At 40.1% G+C, this 27258-nt stretch overlaps 1 protein-coding gene across 3 annotated transcripts in view; it reads left to right on the forward strand.

The window, feature by feature from the left end:
* Window positions 1-27258, forward strand: part of LOC126184737 (filaggrin) — a 351145-nt gene that overhangs the window by 304026 nt on the left and 19861 nt on the right. For all 3 annotated transcript variants that reach the window (XM_049927274.1, XM_049927275.1, XM_049927277.1), the window contains 4 exons: window positions 5069-5330; window positions 9650-9807; window positions 22724-22988; window positions 24213-24421. In XM_049927274.1, coding sequence (XP_049783231.1) covers window positions 5069-5330; window positions 9650-9807; window positions 22724-22988; window positions 24213-24407 — 880 coding nt within the window. In that variant the 3' untranslated portion in view covers window positions 24408-24421. The remainder of the gene's footprint in view (window positions 1-5068; window positions 5331-9649; window positions 9808-22723; window positions 22989-24212; window positions 24422-27258) is intronic.

Genomic DNA, 27258 nt, shown 5'->3' on the forward strand with positions numbered 1-27258 from the left:
ATTGGTCATCCCATGATGACCTTTTGTGACAATGGCCACTTCCCAGTGATGCTATTGTTTCCCTTCTGCCACCAGGCAGACAGGTCCCCACGTTGGGTGTTCCGCAGGGCCAGTTGACTTTTATACATGACTGCTGTCCACTTTGACACCTCCATCTTTAATTCCATTGATCAAGTCGTGCAAGGCATCTCTGCTGCTCTTCTTCATGCTGCTAGCAATGCTGCCCCCTATCCACAGGGGCCCCTCATCATCGGCCGGTACCGTGGTGGACCAACGATATCGCTGTTGCTGTCCAGAACTGCCGACAGGCACTGCACCGATTTAAGTGACACCCCTTCCAGACCAACCTCCTCACTTTTAAGCGTCTTCGTGCTAAGGCTTGTCACATTACTAAGCAGAATAAAAAGGAATGCTGGGAGTGATTTGTTTCCTCCCTGGGGACATGTGCCTCTTTATCACAGGTTTGGTTGAAGATTGGTAGCCTTCTGGGCCGCGAGCAACAGTCAACTGTCCAGGGTCTGAACATCCAAGGAGCTCTGTGCACTGATCCATTGGTCCTCACAGAACACCTTGTGACACACTTTGTGATGGCATCATTGTCTGCTTTTTATCCTCCTGCCTTTCTCCAGCAGAAACACAGAGTTGAACAAACCCCCCTCCATTTCATCCCACACCATGTTGAGCCCTACAATGCTCCTTTCACTGAGTGGGAATTGATGCAGGCTCTCAGCTCTTCATGGGACACAGCCACAGGGCCAGACTCCATTCACAATCAGATGATTCAATACTTGGACGTTCCCCAGAGGCAACATCTCCTCAGGGTCTTCAATCACATCTGACTCACGGTGGCTTGGCACCATCACATTTTAGTTACCCTCCATGACTGGGGTTTCCATGGTCCCCTTCCAATTTTTATCTGTGAGTTTTTATCTTACCAGCTCTTCCGGGTTCGAGTTAGCACTTCACTCAGGAGAATGGTATCCCACAGGCTTCTGTGCTAATTGTCATGCTCTTCCTCATTGCCAAAAAAGGGCTTGTGACCTCTGTTGGGTCTCTGGTTACCCCAGCATTGTACGTTGATGATTTTTGCATCTGGTGCAGCTCCCACTTGATGTTGTCTGCTGAGCACCAGCTCCAAGGCGCCATCCGGTGGGCCTCTACATGGGCCACCGCCCATGGCTTCCAGTTTTCCTCCTCCAAAATGTAGGTTATGCATTTTTGGTGTCAGCCCACAGTACACCCTAATCCAGAACTTTATTTAGGCAACCAGCTCCTTGATGTTGTAACTTAGTCCCGTTTCTTGGGCCTTATTTTTGATAATGGGCTGACATGGCTGCCCCACATTTGTCACCTAAAGACTACATGCGTGGGAAGCTTAATGCTCTCTGGCTCCTGGCCCACACATCTTGGGGTGCAGACTGTTCCACTCTTCTCCATCTTTACCGTGCTCTGGTTTTGTCTAGACTCGATTATGGTAGTCAGGTTGATGGCTCAGAAGCTGCTTCCACTTTGAAACTCCTTGACCCTGCCCATCATTGTGGGACGTGTCTGGCTATTGGTGCCTTTTGCGCTAGTCCTGTTGATAGTCTCCTCACAGAAGCAGGGATTCCCCTTCTACACATCCGACGGAGCCAACTCCTTGTTTCTTACACAGTCGTCATTCGCCAATTCCCCGACCATCCTGTATACCCTGTGCTCTTCACCAATGAGGGATATGTCCCTCCTAGCACACCCCCTCTCCCCCCCCCCCCTCCCCGTACCTCCCATAGGTGGGATTGCTGGTTGGTTGGCATGCTCACTACCCTCTGCTGGGATCTCCATCTGCACTCACTGCACCCCGTGTCTTTCCTCCCATACCCCCCCTCCCCCCCCCTTGCATGGTGCCTAGACCACTGATTAGGACTGCTCTCTTCCAGGGTCCTAAGGTCTCTGTTGCTCCTATGGTTTTTACCGGTGTCTTGTATGTGCCATCCTTGCAGAGTTCCAGGGTGCCACCATCCTTTACACTGATGGGTCTAAGACCACTGGGATACGCTTTCACAATTCCTACCAGCTTCGAGCACCATTTGTTGCCAGGATCGTGTATTTACAGGAGAGCTTCTAGCCATTTACAGGGCCCTCCTCTTTGTTTCTCAGGCCTCTCTGCATAGTGTTTTAATTTGTTCCGACTCCATGAGCAGCCTTCAGGCTATCGATCGATGCTACTCTCATCACCCTTTGGTCTCTGCCATCCATAACCTTGTCTCTGCCCTTGAGCATGCCGCCTGTTCAGTCATGTTTCTCTGGGTCCCGAGTCATGTGGGAATCCCAGGGAATGAATTGGCTGACTGTTTGGCTAGAGAAGCGGATACTTAACCCCCTTTTCCTTTCATGATTCCAGCTGTGGATATGCGGATCTATTTCAAATCTCTCTTTGCCCAACAGTGGAATACTCTTGACTTTTTCCCAAGTTTTTTCCTAGCTGTTAATGTACCTTTCACCATGGGAAACATTTGTTGTATGTGAAAAAATCAAATAGAACTTACTTTCAGTGTAACAGCTGCTTTATTTACTCTTGATTTATAGCACAACTGATTTTTAAATATAAAATTCCGTTTTCAGGTCTATTTGTACAAATTGCCAATGACTTGTACAATATAACCATATGGTCATAATATCCAGGCTATGAGTGAATGTTGCCAAAGTAAAATTCATGGCAAAGTTCCACATATAATATCTTTTGTGTTGTAGCTGAGAGAGCCACATCATTTAATGTGCCCCAGGTAGCATGAATAATGAACTTCGTAAACTGAATACAAAAAAAGAATTATTTGGACATTAATCCACACTATTTGGTTCCAACACACTGATAATCACTGTTATTGCAGTGACAGAGTTCTTACAAGGGTGACATCAATACAACTGTGTTGGTGGAGCGGTGGAGAGCAGTAAAGGTCAAGGACAGTCCAGAAGAGGTGGAAGCTCATAGCCAGTAGCAGATAAGATGGCCACATTGAACGATGTGGAGAGATAAGCTCCATTGCACAGATGGGCTGCGGACGTGACTCATTTAATCCAGGGGTGACAGTGAGTTGCACACTGATGGGCCACAAGAGCGGATGATGTTAGGCCCAATGAGATCAACTCAAATGAGGCATGGAGTGAGCACTCTGACATGGCTTGGAGAGTATGGCTTGGTGGGATGAAGGGAGCTCCAGTTGTGAGACTGGCAGGATGCAGTCGGTGCATGGCCCGGAATGACTCCCAGTGTGAACTGTCTCTGATCGGCTGGGCAGCGTCCTCTATAGCTGCCTGGTAGAAGAATACTGCCGTGACGATCAGCAGGCATACGACCTGTGGCGGCATTAATTACGACAAATCTCACACCACTAACAGTGAAGCTGGTGTCACATGTATCTGTGGCAGCTGCAGGAGATGCGATTGACAAAACATAGTGAGCTTATGTTACTGCCATACTGTTCTCCTCCATCTCCCTCAGTGGTGTCACCAGCTGTCGGAGAGGCGACAGCCCACAATACATGCCTGCATTGCTTGAAGTCTGCAGCCATCTTAAGTTTTTCTTAGAGATGGGTAGCTACACTGGACAAGCACACAGAGTATGAAAAAGTGTTAACAGTCACTGATGGGACAAATTTTAATCCTCCTTGCCAAAATTTGTGTCACGTTCGGGGGAGTCACACCATTAATATTGTCCAGATAGCAAGAATAATGAGCTTTATTGACACTCGTAAACTGAATACAAAAATAAAAGAGTGATTCAGATATGAATCCGCACTCCTTCATTCCAATCTACAAATAATCACTGACATCGCACTGACGGTGTTCTCGTAGGGGCATTGTCAGTGCAGCCATATTGATGGAGAATGTTAAAGTTTGAGGATGGTTCAGGAGATAGTTCGCAGCGAGATAGAAGCTTGTAGCCAGTTGGAGATAGTGTAGCTGCTGTGGACAGTGCGGAGAGATGAGCTCTGTTGGATGGGCCACGAGCCTGGCTGGCATAAGACAAAAGTGACAGTGAGTGGCATACTGATGGGCCATGGGTGCGGCCAACATTGAGCCCAGCGAGTTGAACTGGAATGAGTTGTTTGGAGCTTACAGCTTCACTGGGGTGAAGGAACCTCCAATTGAAGGGCTTGCAGGATTTAGTCAGCATGGCTCTGATTGGCTGAGCAATATCCTTTATAGCCATGTGGTTGAAGAATACTGCTGCAGTGACCAGTAGCATGTGACCTATGGAGGAAAAATCTGGGTCCATGGTGGCAGTGCTAATTGTGGCAAATCTCATGCCACTAGTAGCAGAGCCCGTGCCATGTGAATCTTTTGCAGTTGCAGGAATTGTGGTTGAAAACAGCACAGTGTGCTTATGTTATTGCTGTAATGTTTTGGTGCATCTCCCTTGATGGTGTTGCCGATGGCTGGATTGGCAGCAGCCCTCAGTACATGCCTGTGTTGCTTGGAGGTGGATCCAAGGTGGGTACAATAATGCCATGTGTGAGTACCATCTGAGCTGCAATACAAATCAGGCCACACAAAGCCATCTGGTTATGGGACTGCAATAGCTTGAAAGCTATATAATGGCATCATTTTTTTAAAAAAATGTGATTGATTCTTTGCACATTTAATAGCCAAATTAGTCGTTCCTGTTATTTGTGTAGCAGTGCAATTGAATCAGATGTGCGTAAGTGGAACATTAAGAAATTATTTGATGCCAATTAACATAGTCATAGCCCACTCAATTCTATAATTAGCATAAAAGAAAATTTACTTACTCCTGATTATTATGTTAAAGTCAAACCCAGAAAAAATATCTGGCTGCAAGAAAGAAACCCTGACTTAGAAAAATGATTTGTCCAGTTTTCTGATTGCAGGAATCACCTATATATTTCATGATTTGTTATTTGTCTCTGGTAGTCTTATTAATTGGTGCAGAAATTTGCAGATTGTTGAATATTCAGTTTATAAATTATGATAAATTTCACATTCATTTCATTTCGATGTGGGGCCAGTCCTAGACTGTTAAGTTTTGAAATGTACTCTTTCTTTCAATTACTTATGCATTCTTTTATAGGGAGAGCCTTCGACGAGGATGGGAGCTTCTTGCCATTTGCCTTGCTTTCTTCCCACCGTCCCCAAAATTTCAGTCATATCTGGATGGATACATGAACAGGCACAGGGATCCTGCTTTTGATTTTCCAGAAGTTGGAAAATGGCCAATTCATGTTCAGATAAGTCATTATGCCACAGTTAGCTGCAAGAGGCTAGAACGTATTGGGCACACTGGAAAAAAGGCTCCACGGAAACCTACCATTGAAGAGATTGATCAAGCAAGAGTGAGTTACAGATTAATTTATTTACATAGTTATATACTTTCTTTTTTAAGACATTAAAGTATCAAGCTGTTAATTCAATATTCCCTCAGCTCCTTCAACTGTGATACTGTCCAGATAAAATTCTAATGGTATGCTGGTCATCTGTATTCCTTGAATTAAATCGGGTTTATTTTTTGTTTTATTTTTATTTTTTTGTGTTGCTGATTTCCACATTGCCCACACTTATATGGACCAGGTGCTTGGAAAGGAAACCTTCTGATTTAGAGCTGTAATTTTTTACTTCTGAGATTGTGAACGCATCTACTGACTGTCTGAAATACAGCCAGGGAAATGTAAGTGAAACATTTGTTACAATGAATGCATCTGAAACCTTAAACACAAACCTCTCTTTTGAAAGTAATGTTACCAAAACTGTTCTGAGATTTAAATATGTACAGTTATTTTAGACTATTACTTGTACTACCTGTTTCCTAATCTATAATTATTAAAATGTGCTTCTGAATTATGCATTTAAAAAGCATTATTTTCACATAGAAGACAGCTGTTGTGTTATCTTAAGCAGCCATTTGAGATCCGCTGTAGGATAAAGGCCTCCTTAAGACTTCTCCTTGGATTATGGTCTCAAGCTGTATGTAATGTAATTGGATAGATAAAAATCTACTCACCAAGCAGCAGCAGGAGAACACACATATAAAAATATATTGAAATTTGCAAGCTTTTGGAGCCTGTGGCTCCTCCTCTCTTGTCTCAAGCTATAGGCATTCATGTTATTCATGCATGTTTTGTAATATCATGTACTCTCATCACATCAGATCATCCTCTGTCTTTCCTTGTTTCTTGGAATAACAGCATTTTTGTGTTCAGTCTGCCCTTCATTTGATCCATTAATCTGTCTCCCTTCTTCATTTTTCCAGTTCAAAGATATGAAAATACAACTTCTTCAGTTGTAATCTTTTTCAAAGTATCTGAATGATGTATATCAGACACATCATCTACCATCTTCACAAAAGAGCTCTTTTTCCTAATCTGCTGTTCTTTCCAAATGCTTCTGTAAATTGTTCTATTTTTCATAGATTTTGAATGACTTATGAATTCAGTGGTCAATTCTTGTAATAAGAATTCATACTTTCTGATAAAAATGGAAACTTCTGGAATCATTGATGCTGTAGATTTCTTTGTTTAAGCTTTACCTCTCGTAGATTGTAAAAAGGGGGGGGGGGGGGGGAAGGGGGGGGATTTAGTCAGCAAGAGAGGTGTAAAAACATTTTCTTGATTGGTGTGATAGACACTGAATGCCATTTTACAAGTCTCTACAAAATATGTTACAGAAGTCCCTTCACACCAGCATCACAAATTATTCCAAAACAATAACAAAAATCATCCATCAAAAATGTCATCAACATTTGTTACAAAATAATGCATATGTTTGTAAAAATACAGAGTTTGTATAATAAATTTATCAAATAATAATAATAACAATAATAATAAGTGTATGTCATATTATTAATGAAAAATCATGTAAAACAATTCATATGGCAAAAATTCTGTTTTTTAATCTTAACCTAAAGATAGCAAAGCACATGCAACTGGAAGTAAACATCACATGTCAATTAAATTGATGAATACTCACAGTGATTTCCATTACTAGTCTCTAAAAGTGACTGAAAATAAAGTAACTAAAAAGAAAAAGAGAGAGTCTGGAAAAAAATTTATGTATACTGCCTGACAAATTTGTGAAGTGCCCAGAAGATGTAGTCAGATGTCAATATAACTTTGTACACATACACACCATCACCGGGTATGCAAATGATTACATTTTTAGTACTCTGTCACAAATAGAATGCCCAGAAGAGTCTTTAGTGTTGTTACCAGGCCTAGTAGGTTATAGAAGGGGTGTTAACGGCATTACGTGTTCAGTGGTCACTGCGAAGGACATGAAGATACCACATACTCTGGCAGGACAATGTTATCGGCACCCAACAGAATTTGGAAGGGACCTCATTGTGGACCTCCATTTGACCGTCTGTTCAAACTGTGCAATATCCAGATTTGTGGGGCATTCGGACGTGACAGTGACTCAGTGTTGGACTGCACGATAATGTAAGGCCAAGTATACTTGTCATCAAGGTTCCGGTCAACCAAGTCTATCGCAAGGGAAGACTGCCGTACAGTGCACCAAGTACCAATCACACTGTTGTCCCATCACATTTGTGCCTGCCATCTGAGGACAAGTAATGGACTCCCAGCAATATTGTGTGTCATTCTGAACCACTGGTCAGAGACTAGCAGAATTCCAACGAGAATTACTGTAAGCTGCCATTAATGCCACAATGCAAATGGCTATGTTTGGAGTGGTGCTGTGACCAGGAAGCATGGGCTGCTGGTTAAGGACCATAATCAGTGAGTATAGCAGTGACTGGAGAGTGGTCTCTTTCATCTAATCATTTGGAGAGGCACAGTGGCATTATTCCTGATGTCAGCGTGTGAGAAGCCATCAGGTATGACTTCAGGTGATGGCTGGTATTGATTGTGAGAACTCCAATAGCAAAAAGGTATGTCATGGATATCCTGTGTCCTCGTGTGTTACGTCTCCTGCAACAGTATCATGGTGCCATTTTTAAGGAAATTCTCATCCACAAGTGGTATGTGTGATGTGTGAAATTCAGTTGTTTATTATTATTTTTTCATATAGGTTTGTTTCTAATTATGTTTTTGCCTAAAGTTAGTTTTAGTTTTATTTGACATCTTTATTTTACATTTTTAATTTTTTCATAATAGTTGTTGTTGTCTATGATTTATGTTAGTGTTCTGTCTCTGTTTTATGCTACTCGTGTTGTTATTGCCGTTACTATGGATATGTGTTATTTAGAATCACTGATATTATTATTTTACCTGGTTTACCGATTTATAATGTGAATCAAGTTTTCTATATACTTTTTGTGCTTTAGGTCGGTTTGTTTGTTCGGTAAATTTGTTGGGTTGCTGTATGCATATGAATATATCTCTATTTCCTCAAGGGTGTTCATCAATGTCCCCTTTTGTTTAATATGAGGATTTCTGGTGCTTTGTTTATGGGTTTTGCATAGTGTTCTCTGCTTGTAAATGCTGAAAAAATGTCGATGGGTAGTTTTCACTTTCTCTGGTGTGCTCTTTATATCTGATTTTGAAGTTTCTACCAGTTTGCCCTATGTAGAATTTGTGACATGTGTTACACGAAATTTTGTAAATGCTGGGATTGTTGTGTATGGGAATTTTCGAGCTGCCTTTGCGAATTTTGTGTTTGAGGCTGTGTGTGTTTTGAAATGCAAATGCGATGTCAGTTTTGTTGAATAATGCGTTGATTTTGTTCGAGATGTTTCCTACATAGGTCATGGTTATGTATTTTGTTTCTTCTTTTTTGTTGTGTGTATGTTTAATGTTACTTCTTTATGTATATTGTGCCTTTCAGGTTGTGTTTTATTGTGGTATAATTGCGTTACAATTTTGGGGTCATAAGATATTAAGACCATCGCTTATCTATGTATTTACAGAGCACCTGACGATGGCAATTTGCCCAAATGGGCTCACTGTGAAAGAGATAAAATATAAACAACTTACATAGAAATGTAGCTGGCTATTATTCATAAATAATCATGTCATTAAAAGACATATTTTGCACTGCGGGCCCCAAAGAACAAAAGTGTTTTCTGTGTTTGCTCAGTCCACTACACCCAATATTTTCTTAAACAGGCCAGAATACTGATGTTCTAGGAACCTACACATGGCAGTAGGTCCTCAGACAGCCCTTTGCCTGTCCCTCTGGCCTGCTAGGTCCCAAAGAGCTAAACTATAGCGGAACTGTGTACACTGCAGTCTCAAGTTACACTTTAATGCTTCTGAATCTCAGAGCCTTCAGTTAACTTAATAGTTTTTGTGCTGATGACATGCCAACAGAGCCCTCAAAACTCCTAACACTATCATCACTTGACAGCCAGTAAGTCTTTGTATTACTTGATAGGCAAATAAGCTTAGCCTAGAAAGTTGCAGGTGTTCACTCATGATATTGTCTGAAGTGTGGGTTTGTGAGCAGCCCTACTAACAGGTAGATGTCAGTTGGACATGGGTATCTATCTTGTTTCCCTTTAAGATGTAATTAACAACACTTCCCTCAGTTCTTACAAGAGTCAACTTTTGTATCCTATTGAACATATAAAAAAAGTAAAATTTCACAGCATGTGATAGTAAAGTGTTGTTGTTGTTTTTTTTTTTCAAAAGTCATGTGAGAATTTTGATATGTTAGCTATTGATTATATGAGCTTCCTTTTTTGATAACATTTCAGCTGCAAATATTTCGACCCAGCATGTTTGGGAACACACTGCAAGAAGTTATGGCATTGCAAAAAGACAGATTTCCTCATAGAAAACTTCCATGGGTTCAGACAACACTTTCTGAAGAAGTCCTCAAACTTCAAGGTGCCCAAACTGAAGGAATATTCAGGTATGTGGGATATGTTTTACATGGCATAAAATATGCTGATATTGTAAAAAGACTGTGACAATCTGTAATGAAATACAAGGGGCTGTTTTTATTCTCAAGTTTATAAAGTAGAGAAAAATCATTGAAATAATGAAGTAATATGATATTGTCCATATCCTCACAATCACTGTAGCACTTCAATTACTTGAAGAATATTACAACTAATATGGCAGCAGCTATAGGAAGAGCTCACAAATTGCATTAAAGACACCAGCAGCAGTGTTAGTCTCATAAAGAAATTACTTTGAAAGTGATATCAGTGACGTGCAGTCATAAGATATGTTCCACATCTCTTTTGACAAATTTATGAAGTTATTCTTCAGACCTTACGGTCTGTCCATTTACATGTTTTTCTGACTGCATGTAAAATACCAGTGTCAGACATAAGAGGAATTCAATACAAATTTTGATCAGACATTGTTGTTTCAGTCCTTTTCCAAATCTAAGGCAAACATAAATATATCATTTTCAGAAAATACAAGTCAAATTCCTTTCTGAATGTTGACCACATCTCTAATAGGGTTATTTGAAACTCCTTTTTTTAATTCTTTCTGTGTTTGTACTTGCTAAATTATTGTACAAGTGATAAAGACACTGTGGGTGTTTGTTGTGCAATAGATTAAATTCGTGGAAGTAGATTTCCAATCATGTTGGGTGATCTAGTCAGTGCGATTAGTGGTCACACAAAAAGTGAATTAATTCATTAAGTAAATCCTACTGACAATAAGAGTCAAACACTTAAGTCACCTGTTCCATCGCAGCTTGACATTTATTTTTGGCCTTGATATTGTAAGGCTATGTGCGCACCAGTGTGTTAAAATCATGCTTATTGTTAAGCATTCAATGACCTGGCTCTGAGCAAATGGGACAACTCTTTCTCTAGAAGATTGAGTTTGTGTCACCAATCAAGCAGACTGGAAGAAAGTACATACTGAGCAAATTAAGAGAACTGCTGCTATAGTATTAAAAGTTAACACTTTGTGTAATCTATGGCTTGGAATGACACCCAGAGTGTTGCTCTTCCAGTAGCTTCCCATATGAGTTATGTTTCATTGTTGAAGAGACTCAGTCACAAAAACTGACACTCATCAACACAGTACTGCAAGAACTGTGTACAGAAGTGCCCATATGTTGCATAACTGACTAGGCTCCACCATTTATCTCCTGAGAATGGTATGACTTTAGTAGTTACTGATAATGAAGAATATTCAAATGATGATTAGATACGCACTAAGTGAAGACACTGTGAATCCGACTATGTTGATTCTGATTGGATTCATAAATTTCCAAATCTTCTTCAGTTCCAGGGGCACAAGCACGTATTTTGTCCCACATTCAGGTCTGTTCATGGTACATACACGTATTTTACACAGTATTTAATTGACTGAATCATGTTTTGTGTTGGTAAATAATCAGGATGAGTAGATTGGTAGTATGGTATGGTGTCTGGAGACAAACAGGTGATTAAAGTGATTAACAGAAGTCAAATTAATCTGATGCATTTTTTTAATATTCTACATACCATTGTGCACAAATTCACAGACATTGCGTGTGTGTGCCTACTGACATCAGACATTCCCACAGTAACAACAGAGGATAACATGCCTCCTTCCCTCTGAAGTTAGTCTTTACAACTGCAGCCAGTAGTGTCTACTGCTGTATCAACCCATTATGAAATGTGAATCTTAGTGCAGTCCTACACACACCTCAGTAGTGCATTATTCATGTAGAATGATATAGGCTTTTACAACCGTAATCTCTAAGAAAACTGAGCAACTAAGGTGACTCATTTAGAAGTACTTACCAGACTACATCCGGTATTCTAGGAAAACTATTGTGTAGTTTTCATCCTGACAAATTAAACTAATTCATAAAAGATTACAAATCAACTAAACAGTTACCTGCAGCAGTTATTTTAAATATATTCTGATGCAATAATTTAATTAGTAAAATTGTGCACATCAATAGGGAGTTTAAAAGTAAAATACTGTTCATAAGTTAATGGTACTGGTCAGTACAACAAATCACATGAACTACTCGACTATTGGATTATAACATTCATTGGTTTTGCCATTTGAGAGGTCCCCAATTTAATAATTTCCTCAGTGATTCACAGGTGTCATGTCAGATAATTTTGGGAAAGCTGCTCAGTATTTTAATGAGACAGCTTCGCTAGAAAAGCACAGATGACTATGGGTGAGGCTTATAATGTCATCATAGACAGATTTTAGAGGACATCGACATCCAGAGCCCCCCTGCTGGAGAAAGACACTGTCTTCACATGACCAATGTGGAAAAGCATGGCTGCAAGTTGTGGTCCAGTATGCACACACAGAGTGTTGATGCCAAATTTTAGTGTCCTAACTTTGATTCCTCATATGTGATGACTTGCTGGATTCATACGTCTGTGGGCATTGATGCCTTAGTACTTCTAGTGTTGGTTCCCATGCCTTGCTAAGTCTAAATCCCATGTGTGTTAACCAGGTTGCTTTTTTTAATGATGGAGTCCCAGTATGTGGAAGTGGATGAAATGATCTCCGTCTCTCTGTAGTTCATGCTGTAGCCCATGTGTTCAGCAACATCAGTCTTTTCTTGGTGACCTAATCTGGTGTGATTTCTATGTTAATTGTGTCTATCTTTAACAGTGAAACTCACACTGACCTGTATCTATGGGCTACGAGCTGCCATCACCCATCTCAACACATTGGTGTATTAGGGACTCTCGTTCATAGGGCTAGGGTTATCTCAGATTGAGAGAACTTATCAGCAGAGATTAGCCATATTTGTTCTGTGTTTTTCCAGAATGGGTACTCTGATAAGCAGATTCAAAATGCATGTCATCTAGTGTGGACTAAAGCTCAAGAACAGCCAGAAACGATAGCCAGAAGAAGTGGAAAACTCCACAAGGACATTTTTTCTACCTTATGTTGGTGGTGTGTCCTTTAAAATTGGCATACGGTTCAAGAAACATCAAACAAAGTGTGTCTTCCACCCTTCAGCATGAATACAAGTGATGCTGGGTTCTGTTAAAGACAACGTAGATCTAAAGAGACAAGGAGTATATAAAATCCCATGCCAGTGTGGAAAATCATACATTGATGAGAGGTGTTGCACTGTTAAAGATAGATGCAATGAACATAGATATCACACAAGGTTAGGTTAGCTGTAAAGTCTGCTGTTGCTGAACACTGTCTCGACACAGGACATAGCATGAAGTACAGAGAGACAAAGATTCTTTTGTCTGCCTCCATGTACTGGGACAGCATCATAGAAGAAGCAGCTGAGATATGTGTTACTAATGAGCTGATTAACAGAGACACAGGATTTCAATTTAGTGAGGCATGGGAACCAGCATTGCGGTGCTAAGGCATCGTCAGCTACAGATGAATGAATCCGTGGAGTCAACACAGACAGGGAGTCAAAGTCATGACATTATTCTTATTCTGGGTGCCATTTGTGACACGATTTGCAGCAATGCTTTTCCCATGTCACACATGCGAGGACCATGGCCCGTTTTTCTGACAGGGTCTCTGGATGTCGATGTCCACTATGATTAGTCTCTGACATAGCCTCACCCCTTGGCATTTGCAGTTTTCTGGCAATCCATCACATATATTGGTTATCCCACTGCAGCAACATGTCAGTAAGCACCTGAAGACGATAAGCAGCTGTCTTGTTAACCCTTTGACTGCTGGAGGCACACCATCTGCTTGGCGCACTGAGGCGCTACGGCCTGCAGCGTAATTCGGCTAGCTGCTGCGCTAAGTGCCTGTCCCTCAGAGCTGCCAATGGGACTAGGCGGCCCGTGCTACCCAACCCGCCCTGTGCTGAATACTTCTGGACTGATTACGACTCACGCAGAGCCAGCGTGACTTTATGGCAACTTTAAGCTGCAATATCTTGGGCAATAGTTTTTGTAAAGAAATCAAATTTGGCTATCTTGTACAGCTTTATGCTTTCTCTTAAGAATAATAATGAAAAGAATTTTACAAGCCAAATTGAGCCAGAAAATTGTAGGTAAAATTGACCAAAGAAGAGTGTGCCCGAAAAAATTTTGAAGTTTGGTTTCTTGCATCTCCTAGACTAATGCTACGACAAACATTGAAACTTGGCATGTACTAACCTAACAACACAAGGTTCTCAAATATAAAGTTTCATTTGCATAGCACTTTCCAGTACTGAATGAATTAAGTGCAAAATTGAAGATTTTGTAAAAATGTAAAAATGCAGTATTTTTGTTCTTATTTTGCTAAAAAACTATGTTCTATAAAACACTCCAAGCTGTACAATTGGAATGAAAGTTGGGCGTGAAAATCAGGCCTGAGAACAATGTATACTTTGGATTTGCATATCTAGTAGAGTAAACTCATGGTGAAAATGAAATTTAGAGTGCAGTAGATTGATAGCACAAAGATCTGGAATAAACATTTTTATTCCTCTACTATTTTCCAATAATCACAAATTAGTCGAAAAGATTTGGATTTTTATGAAAAGATGAAAGCAGGATATATTTGATACTTCTTTTACAAAGACCGTTTATTATTAATGCTTCAAAGCCAGTCTCATTCAAATAACCAATTTTAAGCTCCCTACCCTCCCAAAAACAGTGAGTTTAATTTCCATTATTGGCTAACAACAGAGGCAAAGTAGCAAGGAAAATTGCACTGAGAACAGAGTTTTAACTTTGGCGTGTTATTTGTTGTTGATCTTAAGACATTTGAAATCAGTTATGGAAAACAGGTTTTGTACAAGTGGACCGAATGTGATGTCTATTTGTACTACTAACGATAAAAGAAAATAACTTGTATATGTTATGTGTTAATAATTTAAATGTATTGTTTGCGTCATCTCAATCACAAAGTCCATTCATTTGCCAGAAAACTGCTAAAGAGAAGTCGGCCATTGTTTGAATAATTTTACACCTGTTGGATCTATTTCCCATCCTTTTTTTTTTTTTTTGATCAAGTGTCAATCAATTTTCTGAGATTTAGTTCCCAATGATCAGTAATGCTTCTTTGTATGATATGTCTCAAAGCAGGTTACAACAAATAATGGAATGTTGCAAGTTTTACATTGGTGTCTAGTTTCCCGGCGCACTTTCCGTTTTGTGCAAACCACGCATCTGCGTGTTAGCATACTTTTCTCACAATAGCAGCTGGAAAATGTCTCCCTGTGAATTGCAGGGGATTCTCATCATTGTAGTGCCTTCCCCTACCAGCTTTTTTCTGTTCTGTAGCATATTTTTCTACAATATCCCTTTCAAGAGAAACTCTGCGAGTGCCATTTTTCACCCTGTTACTGGCCAGTGGAGAGCATGAGCATTTAGAATGCACAAATCCAGAATGTGAAAAAAATATTTCTTGTACCATTTCACAGCCATATGCACTGATCCCACTGAGCTCAGTTACATGTCACAACAGTCAGCTGCACCCATACTTGAATTTTAATCTACAATACATTGTAGTTTCTATATTTTTTTGCCAGTATTTCTGTCAGTCTCCTCCGTTTCAACCATTTGTGTTGTGTGACTTGTGGTCAACATGCACACCTCTCTTATCACACCACTTGATAGCAAGTATCTTGTCAGTGGACTTAAACTCAGTTTCTCCTCGTTTTAATTTCTTCTGCAGTTTTGGCATGTTGTGCCTATTCGTACGAACAGTGCCACATACGGCTGTTCCATGGTTGTGAAGCCAGAAGAACAGGTCCAGGCTGGAATACCAATTACCGACATAAAGAATATGACCCTGTTCCAAATACGGTCCCATAAGAGTTCCCACTACGCCGCCAATTTTGCCTAAATTGTGGAACCCAATTTCTGTTGTTGCGCCTGTATATACAATAAAACCCAAAATATACCCACTCTGACAGTCGCACAGTACAAATGTCTGTATTCCAAATCTACTTCACTGAGTTGGAATAAATTGCTTAAAAGATATCATCCTTTGAACAGCAAGAGATTTTCATCTATACAAAGCTTGTGCTGTGGACGAAATGAATTACGAAATGTGGTACGAACTTTGTCAATAATCGTCCTAATTTTAAATAGACTGTCATCTCCAGTACTCACAGAGTTATCACTGAAGTGTAGCATTCTCAGAAGTAGGCAAAAACAGTCTCGGGACATAATTTCACTAATACTGGTGTGTTCAAAAGTGTATCTCTTGACTCAATAATCACTTAATTTTAAGTTCTTAATTTGTGCCATTAGAAGGCAAATACCAACACAACAGGTTTCCTCAAATGCAGTGTCTTTCCACTTTGACAGTCAAGAATTCACAGATTGTGTAGTATTTTCTTTATTGTAAACGTAAAAACGATTTGTTTTGTGTGCAATAAATTGCAACAGTTATTCAGACATAAATATCACAAAAAATGATAGAATGCTTGGGTCAGTATCTAGTTGACATTTGTGTTGTGAACTTGAGTCATCAAAGTAATGGTTTAATGGCTGGAAATCGATTTCTTTCCTGTCAAATGTGTCACTTAAACTCGCTCTTTTCTGATCTGTTTCACTGTCACTTTCTGATTCCTCAGATTCAGAGGAACTGCTGACTGTAATTCTTGCTCTGCCCTCTGGTGTAAAAGGCTGAGGACCACAGCTTCAAAATTCTGTTGAAGATTCATTACTGCTAGCAACATCAGATAATTCACGCTCACTGTCGCTCCTAGTGAGCATTTCCAGGATCTCTTTATCTGTGCTACCACAACTACGTGACATTTCTCCTGTAGAAAACAAGAAAACTGATGAAAACACGGGAAGTGAAGTCAAGTTCTGCAGAGAGGGAACACAGCAACAAATGTATATGCACTCTCAAACTATTCAGTCAGACCACTGAACAGCTACTGGAAGAACAGGGCAGAAAGACAGCTCTGCATGTTTGCACATCTGTCACGCTCAGGTAGCTGTGACTCGGCATGCCTAAACTCGTCCCTAGCGGTGAAAAGCCTGGTGGCATGGTATGCATCAACACATCCTTAGCCCTGTAGGGAAAACCCGAGGCCCACGCTTAAACATAGGTGTGCCAGGGGAATGGCGAGGCATGACGAGGTAACACGTCCCCAGCACTCAAAGGATTAAAATATTGTGCAGCTTTCACATCATCGTCTGACATGGCACCTGTAAGCCACTGATTCATCAGCTTTGTTTAAAAATAAATTAAATGAGGTTATTGAATCAACTGCATTATTTTTCTTGTCGAAAACGTGCAAATGGGAGTTGGAGAAAATTTGTTTCCTGTATATAGCATAGTACAAAATACCTAAGGTATGTGGGAGAAGTTTTTAGACAGTTCATAATTATCTACATCAATAAGAAGTCCACTGCAATCTAGCTGTTTGATAAAAAGGAAATTATAATTGTTGCTATTGAGTATTGAATCACCTGTTGAGTAAAAATTATAAAAATCATCTAAAAATGTTCAGCTTCCTGGGATGTTAACTTTAGGGTTGTACACATGACAGCACAAAAATTGGCTGGCGGAAATTGCAGCCAGAATTAGTCATGTGCAGCACTGATGTGAATTAAGTACAACCTGCCTTATTTTTCTGGTTACCTTGGGAACATACAGACGAAATAGTAGTTAAAAAGTTACAGGAAACTGAACTTGCCAGTATTCCAGATATGTTCTAAACAACAACAGAACATCTTGTGCAAATAGAATATGCTGTTATTATCTGTAGACATTGTGCATGTTAACTTAAGAGGTGTAAGTTCTTAAATGGTCACAATTTTTTGTGTATGAAGCCCTCCATTATATTATATGAAACACATTTCAATGACATGCAGCTAATTTCCTGCAGACAGTGTGATGGAATTTTGGCTATAAAAGAATTAAGGTCACTTGCAGTGGAGAATGACCTCTCTGGAGCCGAAAACTTGTAAATTTACTTCCTCTGTTTCACAAAATATGTGTGAATTATTGACACAGTTTCATTGATATTACATGGTAATAGACAGTCAGTCTGTCATGGCACCATTCATTCTACAATAGCCAATGACAGTATGCAAGCAAGGGCAAATACCTGCATCTCATTGCTTTCAGCTGAGTCCCAGTATTTGTGCACCATGCCTTATCTTGCAGATGAAGCGAATTTGATAGCATTGGAGGCTGGGACACAGAATGGCATTTCTGAGCATAGTGTACAATGATGAACATTATCGAGATGCTGGAGAATCCAGTAGGCATGCGTGAACTGGACTTCATCCTGTAACAAAAACTGTGTGGGATAATAAACTTGTCAACATGTCATGGCAAAATCCTTTACAAAAAATTGTGCAGTTGGAACATACTACTGCAGGGACGTCGAACAGATGTGCAGAACTATAGACCTATATCTCTAACGTCGATCAGTTGTAGAGTTTTGGAACACGTATTATGTTTGAGTATAATGATTTTTCTGGAGACTAGAAATCTACTCTGTAGGAATCAGCGTGGGTTTCGAAAAAGATGGTCATGTGAAACCCAGCTCGCGCTATTCGTCCACGAGACTCAGAGGGCCATAGACACGGGTTCCCAGGTAGATGCCGTGTTTCTTGACTTCCGCAAGGCGTTCGATACAGTTCCCCACAGTCGTTTAATGAACAAAGTAAGAGCATATGGACTATCAGACCAATTGTGTGATTGGATTGAAGAGTTCCTAGATAACAGAACGCAGCATGTCATTCTCAATGGAGAGAATTCCTCTGAAGTAAGAGTGATTTCAGGTGTGCCGCAGGGGAGTGTCATAGGACCGTTGCTATTCACAATATACATAAATGACCTTGTGGATCACATCGGAAGTTCACTGAGGCTTTGTGCAGATGATGCTGTGGTGTATCGAGAGGTTGTAACAATGGAAAATTGTGCTGAAATGCAAGAGGATCTGCAGCGAATTGACGTATGGTGCAGGGAATGGCAATTGAATCTCAATGTAGACAAGTGTAATGTGCTGCGAATACATAGAAAGATAGATCCCTTATCATTTAGCTACAAAATAGCAGGTCAGCAACTGGAAGCAGTTAATTCCATAAATTATCTGGGAGTACGCATTAGGAGTGATTTAAAATGGAATGATCATATAAAGTTGATCGTCGGTAAAGCAGATGCCAGACTGAGATTCATTGGAAGAATCCTAAGGAAGTGCAATCCGAAAACAAAGGAAGTAGGGTACAGTACGCTTGTTCGCCCACTGCTTGAATACTGCTCAGCAGTGTGGGATCCGTACCAGATAAGGTTGATAGAAGAGATAGAGAAGATCCAACGGAGAGCAGCGTGCTTCGTTACAGGATCATTTAGTAATCGTGAAAGCGTTAGATGATAGATAAACTCCAGTGGAAGACTCTGCAGGATAGACGCTCAGTAGCTTGGTACGGGCTTTTGTTAAAGTTTCGAGAACATACCTTCACCGAGGAGTCAAGCAGTATATTGCTCCCTCCTACGTATATCTCGCAAAGAGACCATGAGGATAAAATCAGAGAGATTAGAGCCCACACAGAAGCATACGGACAATCCTTCTTTCCACGAACAACACGAGACTGGAATAGAAGGGATAACCGATAGAGGTACTCAGGGTACCCTCCGCCACACACCATCAGGTGGCTTGCGGAGTATGGATGTAGATGTAGATGTAGATTTCCTAGGTTGGTGGATATGGTTCGGCCCTGGCTTCTGGAGACCAGATTAATTAGTAGACTTGCATCCATCAAGGAGAGGGTCTGTGATGGTCACTGACTGTATCTATTAGCACTTGCCAAGGGCATTGTCACTTATGACTGGTGGCACATGATATTTTCTGGCAAATCGGTATTGTCCTCAGCGAATGATGGTCCAGTACAAGTACAAGTACAAGTACAAGCACAAGCACAAGTACAAGCAAGGTGCTTGTTTTGACCTCAAATACAGCCACGAGTCATCTCGCAGTCACTGTATGTCTGTGGCAGTCTGGGACTGGATGTGTTCCTGTGGACATGATGCCTTACAGTACACCCATGTTACGAGTATATTATGGTCCCATCAGTGCGACAACTGTATCCTGAGGGAATAACCAGTTTCCAGCAAGTCCAGTCTCCTATACATGTCAGTGGTGGTGCAGGAATGTTTTGTACAACAGATTGTTTCTCTTCTCAATTGTCCTCCTCCAGCATCAGACCTAAACTCTGTCAAAAACGTATGGACAGAGCCGAAATGCACTGTGCATAAAAACTAACCTGACCACCTGCCAAGAACCTGTTATACTCATTGGAATGTCACCCTAGCTTCCTGGGAGGAAGCGGGAGAAAAGGAGAGATTTATTACCCACCTCATAGACACCCTTCCTCACAGACTTGAGACAGTCATTGAAGTTGAAGTTATTTGTACAGGATATTATGTGGTGAAGAAGCCACATGCTGTGCCCTTTTGAGAGGCAAAAATGTCTTACTAAAATTCATGAATTGTTTCATTCTATTAATTAAATGGTTTTTACAGTTAAACAAATTAGTGGAGTAATACAAAAGAACTGCACTAAGTCAGATACAAACTGAACCTTGTCTTCAGGCAGTTGCCTAGTAGACCATTAATTGTTACACTGAGCTACAAATGTATTGTGTCACAACTTCCCAGATTTACTGCTCTTGACTCCTCATCACGAAATGAAGTTCTTTTACTTGGTTTGTAGTGCTACAAATGATATGTCGTAGTTTACTAGTGTATGGTTAGAGAGTGTGTCTTTATGCTAGTTGTCAAAAAGGTGTTAATCCTCCTACTAAATTCACAACTTCAAGCATTCTTTACTTTTATGAGCAGATCTGTACACCCCGTCTTGTGATTGGCTTCTGTGTAACATGGCGGGTAATTCAAATTTCAACCACGACCATTTTTTCTGCTGTCAGGTGTACATTCATGAATAAACCTCATTCACAACTGTGTACTCTACTATCACAAAGTACAGTATTACAAGGATGAACATGTATCTCTGTATGTCCACACTTATTTCAAGCATTTCATGATAAAGAAGTGATAAATGTCTGTGTTGACTTGTTACAAAATACTGCTCTTAATGATGATGACCAGAGGTACTGACCCACATGCAAAATACTGGATAAGTAAACTTCAAAGTGATGATATGACTCAGCTAACAGCATAGTGACAAAGTTAATTTGTTGTTATTTGTGATGTCACTAACATTGCTCAATTTGTATTGTGCATACAGAATATGCATATTAATAGATACAATAATAGTTTAGGGAATAGTATGTTTTCATTTTATACCTAATGTCATTGATAAAATAATTTTAAGATGTTGCAAAATCCTGTGCAACGATTATCATCACTAGCTCTTTTAGCCTGTTTTAAGTTAGAATCGTCAGGTATTCCATTATACAAATTGTCCATAATTCCAAATATTACACAGTTCTACATGTGTATGTTGTGCATTTTCTCCCTGCAAAATCTTGCTGTTTTTCCTCTTATACCACTGCATAGTTGACTGGTTAAAGTAATTGCATATAGTTGTTCCCCACCATGTGGTATCACAAGTGGTAAAATAGAACCCCTTATCTCAGATTTGCAGTTTTTACATAACTATTCAAAACTAGTCCAGGGTTTTAAAGTTGCTACTGCCCCAAATTGAACCAAAAAGATAGAAGAAAATTTATTAACTACTATTGGGGCCATTACGCTTCCATTGACTGTATTTTGTGGGCTACATTAACTCAACTTTGTGATCTGCCTTTTTACACATCTTTTTCTGCATCTTGGTTTGTTTGTAAATTTGTTTCAGTAATTGGTGTATAAGAGTCTGTAAATCAATTCCTCATTTATCATCATTGCTGCAAGTGCAACAGTTACTTGAAATATTGGGTATTTACCATCTTCACCATTGGATGCATATCGAAATCAATATTTGCAACAATCCTCAGCAGTCAAAACTTGTTTGCAGTGCTGGTCTTGTTATGCTCCATTACTGAGATAAGTAAGGGAAGTGGTCCAATGAGAAAATTGTGTCTGTAGCAGTTCTGTAACTTCCGTTAATAGTACTGATCACTTCAGCAACTCATTTTAAAGCTGTAGGTTCTCTTAACTTCTCAGGAATAATAATGGAACATAAAAACTGGAGAGCTCACTCCTAGAATACCTTTGTAAGAGTTAAATTCAGAATTATTTTATTCTTCACACCTGTGGTTACTTACCAACTTTGGTCATCATGATGCTAACAGCCATGGATAACTTGTGTTCCCACTGATATTTACGTAGTGTCTCTAGTGTAGTAGCAGCCAAAGACTGAGAGAAAATGATTTGATAAGAAGGATTTGGTGTAGAGTATGCTGTTGATAAAGGTGAAGGTCTGAGAAAACTAAATGTGATTTAATCACCAGTGTTAGCAGTGTAGTATTAAGTGAATTGTAGCTCTGTGCAGGGAAGACTTACTGTTAAGTGAGTTACAGCTTGAAGTTACAAAAAGGAAAGGCAGAAAATCCACATTGTCATTGTGATACTTCAGCCATCTGGCCCTTACGAATGAAGACTGCACAAAATAATGGGATATACATGCATAATGGTTCATTGTGCCAGCAGCAAAATCAGATATAAACACATGATTGACTGTTTTGTTATTTTCAGCAGGGAAATTATACATTGATCTTTGTATAAAATGTTATACGCTAAGTAACTGGTACTAATTCTAGGAATTTGTCTGAACAAAGAGGTAATTGTTAAGCAAACGTAGAAATTAACAGTGTGTGTGTGTGTGTGTGTGTGTGTGTGTGCGTGTGTGTGTGTGTGTATGTGTGTGTGTTAAGAGAGAGAGAGAAAGAACGAGAGATGCTAGAAACATGGAAGTCATTTGTAGTATGCTTAGTAATGTTGGTGTTTATAAATTTATTAGAAAGTGATAATTTGATTTTTCTTTTATGCAGGGTATCAGCAGATGTAGATGAAGTGAATTCATTGAAAAGTCGAATAGATCGCTGGGATTTACCTTCAGCGGAAATGACAGATGGCCATGCACCAGCCTCCCTTTTAAAGCTGTGGTATCGTGAGCTGTATGAACCCCTAATACCTGACAACATGTATACAGAATGTGTGAATCATCATGCTGATCCAGAAAAGGCTGTGGCAATTGTGCATAAACTCCCAGAACTTAACAAACTTGTTCTGTGCTACCTCATACGCTTCCTCCAGGTAATTAAAGTGTGTTCTTGACCATTGACTATAACTTATGAAATTAATTTTTGTTGCTGAGCCCTCATTTAGTGTTTGTAACATTTTCAGTATTGAGTGACTTGACTTTATGAGTGAATGTAATATTACATTGCTCATATTTGTTTGTATTACTATAAAATACATTAATTCCCAGAGTTTCTGTAAAGATATTCTTAAATGGAGCAGCAGCAGCAGTTGCCCAACAAGAATTTCTTAAAGCCTCTTATCATTGCATTACCCACAAAACACTAAAAAACTTAGGCACATTACTCAATCCATGTGACCCATATATCCAAGTCCTTGCTGTACTAATGTTAAACTCTTCAAGTCATCGTAGAGGTCATTTTTGATCATAGTGTTACATTTATGCTTGATACATTTTTTGAGAAAAGAATAACTTTTGTAACAGCAGTAAAGGAAATTTATATATATATATATATATATATATTGTGAAAAAACTGCCAACATACCATTTTTAAGAGACCTCTGCAGCATTCTTTCTGATTGTGGAGAACAGGCTATATATATCTTATTCAATCACATACACACAGTATAAAGATTGTTCTTCAGTGGTGTAGCTTAGAGGACGAAGTGCCTGTAGAAAGTATATTAGGCTAAAATAAGAAGGGATAACACCATAGAATATGTATATATAGAGAAAAATGAAATAGTGTAAAAACAGGGCAATGTAATGAATTAATTAGTAACTTGTGGAGAAATATTTTGCATTTGCAGAACAATTTATGTATCATGTGTTGAATTGTTTAAATACAGTAAAGTATTCTCTTTGCATAATCATATCACATCAGTGTAACTGAATGAAATGACACTCTTGTTGAGGGCTTATAATGGGGTGGGCTGTGGTTCACAATCACATCTGGCCATCCAGTGTTTGCTTTTCTAGGCTTTCTCTTAATCTGGTTGTAGAAAATGCCAAGATGGTTGCTTTGAGAAGGACATAGCCAATTTGCTCCTCCATTCTTGTCATTTCCAGGCTTTTGCCCCACCTCTTATGAGTTCATCTTCAATGAGATGATTTTTTTCTGTAACAAGTATTTTGTTTAAACTGATACTGTTTGGAAATAAACTTCTGTGTTACACTCTGGTACGTAGTTTATCAGACTGCTTCTCGTTGTTTTTATTGTTTCTTTTGTAGTGTTCATTATGTTATGTATTAAACAGAACATTTCTACTAAACTGTAGATATTTGCAAGGAGTGAAGTTGTCCAAGTTACAAAGATGGATGCGAGCAATTTGGCAATGGTCATGGCTCCCAATTGCTTGCGATGCACTTCAGATGATCCTCGTGTGATTTTTGAAAATGCGCGGAAGGAAATGGCATTCATGAGGACACTTATTCAGAGCCTTGACACAAGCTTTATGGAAGGAGTGTATTAGCTAGCAATGCGAAGGTAATTGTTTACAGTTACATTTCTTAGTCTGTAAATTTTCATAAGCAAAGCTAATTAACTTTCTCCAAATGATTTCTATACATTACCTACATATTGTATAAAGTAAGTTGAATATTGCAACCAAAATTCTGCAACCAAAATTCTGCAATGTGATAATGAACTGTTTTTTAAATTTTCTTGTTATACATATGCAGTGCATAAAAAAAAGTGAAGCACCCAGAAGACATGGTCAGATGTTGATGTAACGTCATACACATACACCCAATTGGCGGGTATGTAAATGATTAGAGTTGCAGTTCTCTGTGACTGGTATGAGGTTCATTCAAATGAAACCTGGTCAGTGCATCTACCTTTGCCTTACACGTAAGGTGGCACCACGTAACTTCGAATATGGTGGCGCCATCTATTGGTAGAGAGACTGACATATGCGCACTGTTTGATGTTGCATAGCCCCAGTGTGGTTTCACGCTGAAGAGAATGTGGTCACCCAAGTTATCATCCACTACCGAACATGCAGGCGATTAAGCAGGAACAAAGAGGACTGATTCGATTTTTGGCGGCAGATGGAGTTGGAGGCCGTGAAATGTATCGACAGTCTGAGTTGTTCACGTGTTGTGGAATGGTACAAACTATTCCTTGAGGGACACGAGTCACTGGAAGGCGATGCTCGTCCTGGACAGGCTCATAGTGTCATCACATCGGAAATGGTTGCAGAAGTCTTGGACAACCACAGAATCACCATGGACAAGATCCATTGGTTACTGGGTATTAGCATGGGAACCGCCCGCACCATAATGTATCAACACTTAAACTGTCGAAAAATATGTGCGCAGTGGATTCCCCACCAACTGACCGCCGAACAGTGCAGTACCGTAATGTCACTGTCTTTGAGTCATCTGCAACATTATCATGAGGAGGAATACGGCTTTCTGTCACAAATTGTAGCAGGTGACAAAACGTGGTGTTACCATTTTGAACCGGAAAGCAAGTGTCAGGGCAAGCAGTGGAAACGTGACTTCGCCACCGCCAAAGAAACCAAAGGCCATGCACACCAGGTCTGGTAAGGTCATGATGTCCTTCTTTTTTTGACTACAAGGGCCCACTGCTTGTCGAGTTCCTGGAACAGGGAATCGCCATCAATGCCCAGCATTATCAAGCCACTTTACAGAACCTTAGATGACCCATCAAGTCGAAACACCAAGGCATGTCGTCCAATGGTGTTACCCTCCTGCATGATAATACCCATCCACGTACGGCCAATGCAGTGAAGACAACATTGCAGCAGTTTTGGGTGGAAATGCTGGAACATCCTCCATACAGTACCGACCTTTTGCCGTATAACTTTCATGTGTTTGGACCTGTAAAACAAGCTATTCACGGACATCGATTCTCAACGGACAACGAAGTGTGTGACTGGGTCCAGGCTTGGATCCGACAGCAGCCTACTAGCTTCGTCAAGGATGGAATTGACCGGCTAGTGTTGCAATGGTATAAATGTGCCAACAGTTTTGGTGACTATTTTTGAGTATGTGTACTGTGTATAACTACATTTTTGACTTAATAAAATCATTACTGTCACTTTACACTAGTGACCGGGTTTCAGTTTAATGCCCCTTTTACAATGGCCACCAGAGTGCATTAACATTCCAGAATGAGATTTTCACTCTGCAGCGGAGTGTGCGCTGATATGAAACTTCCTGGTAGATTAAAACTGTGTGCCCGACCGAGACTCAAACTCGGGACCTTTGCCTTTCGCCTTTGCCTTTGCCTTTCGCGGGCAAGTGCTCTACCATCTGAGCTACCGAAGCACGACTCACGCCCGGTCCTCACAGCTTTACTTCTGCCAGTATCTCGTCTCCTACCTTCCAAACTTTACAGAAGCTCTCCTGTGAAACTTGCAGAACTAGCACTCCTGGAAGAAAGGTCCCGAGTTCGAGTCTCGGTCGGGCACACAGTTTTAATCTGCCAGGAAGTTTGCATTAACATTGTTCGTGTTTGGTGGGTCTCCATTAATCTAGCTGATTGATTGTGCAATATCCGGAATTGTGAGACATTTGGATTTGACAGTGCCCCGATGTTGCCTGCATGGGAACGCAAGGGTACTCACACTCATGGTCAAGGTTTTGGTTGACCATGTCTGACTACCACAATGGAGGATCACCGTATTGTGTATAAAGCACATCATAACCCCTACAAATCTGCTCCTACCATCCATCCAAGAACAATTAATGGACTCCTAGCAACATTCTGTGTCATACCACACCATTGATTGGGTACTAGCAGCATCCAGACTGGGGATTTACCATCCCCTGTGTAGGATACCATTAACACCACAACACAAATGTTTGCGTATGGAGTGGTGTGATGACCTGGAAGCATGGACTGCTCATCAATGATGTCACATTGTACAAGATCCCCAGATCTGTTCCCTATAGAAAATTTGTGGGACCAGCTTGGACATCAACTCCATCCCAGTACCAGTACCCTTGATATCAAGGACCAGTTGCAACAGTTGTGGGCCATTTTGCCTCAGGAGAGGATATAATGGCTTTACGATACCATTCTTAACTAAATCAGTGCATACATCTAAGCTAGATAGGGTGCAACATCATTTTAATAAGTGGGCTCATACTGCCATGTTCTTTTGTAGATTTGGCTGATTTTCTAATCACAGTAATAACATCACATACCCTGTCTATCTGTGAAGTTTCATTTCATTTCCGCCTCCCAATATACATAGTAGGAAAGAATTGTTTGAATTCCAGTGGAGATGGTGGACCACAATATGGCGTCGTCGTAATGCTGCTACACTATCTGATCAAAACTATCTGTACGCC

The sequence above is a fragment of the Schistocerca cancellata genome, chromosome 4 (assembly GCF_023864275.1).
Source record: "Schistocerca cancellata isolate TAMUIC-IGC-003103 chromosome 4, iqSchCanc2.1, whole genome shotgun sequence".
Lineage (NCBI taxonomy): Eukaryota > Metazoa > Arthropoda > Insecta > Orthoptera > Acrididae > Schistocerca > Schistocerca cancellata.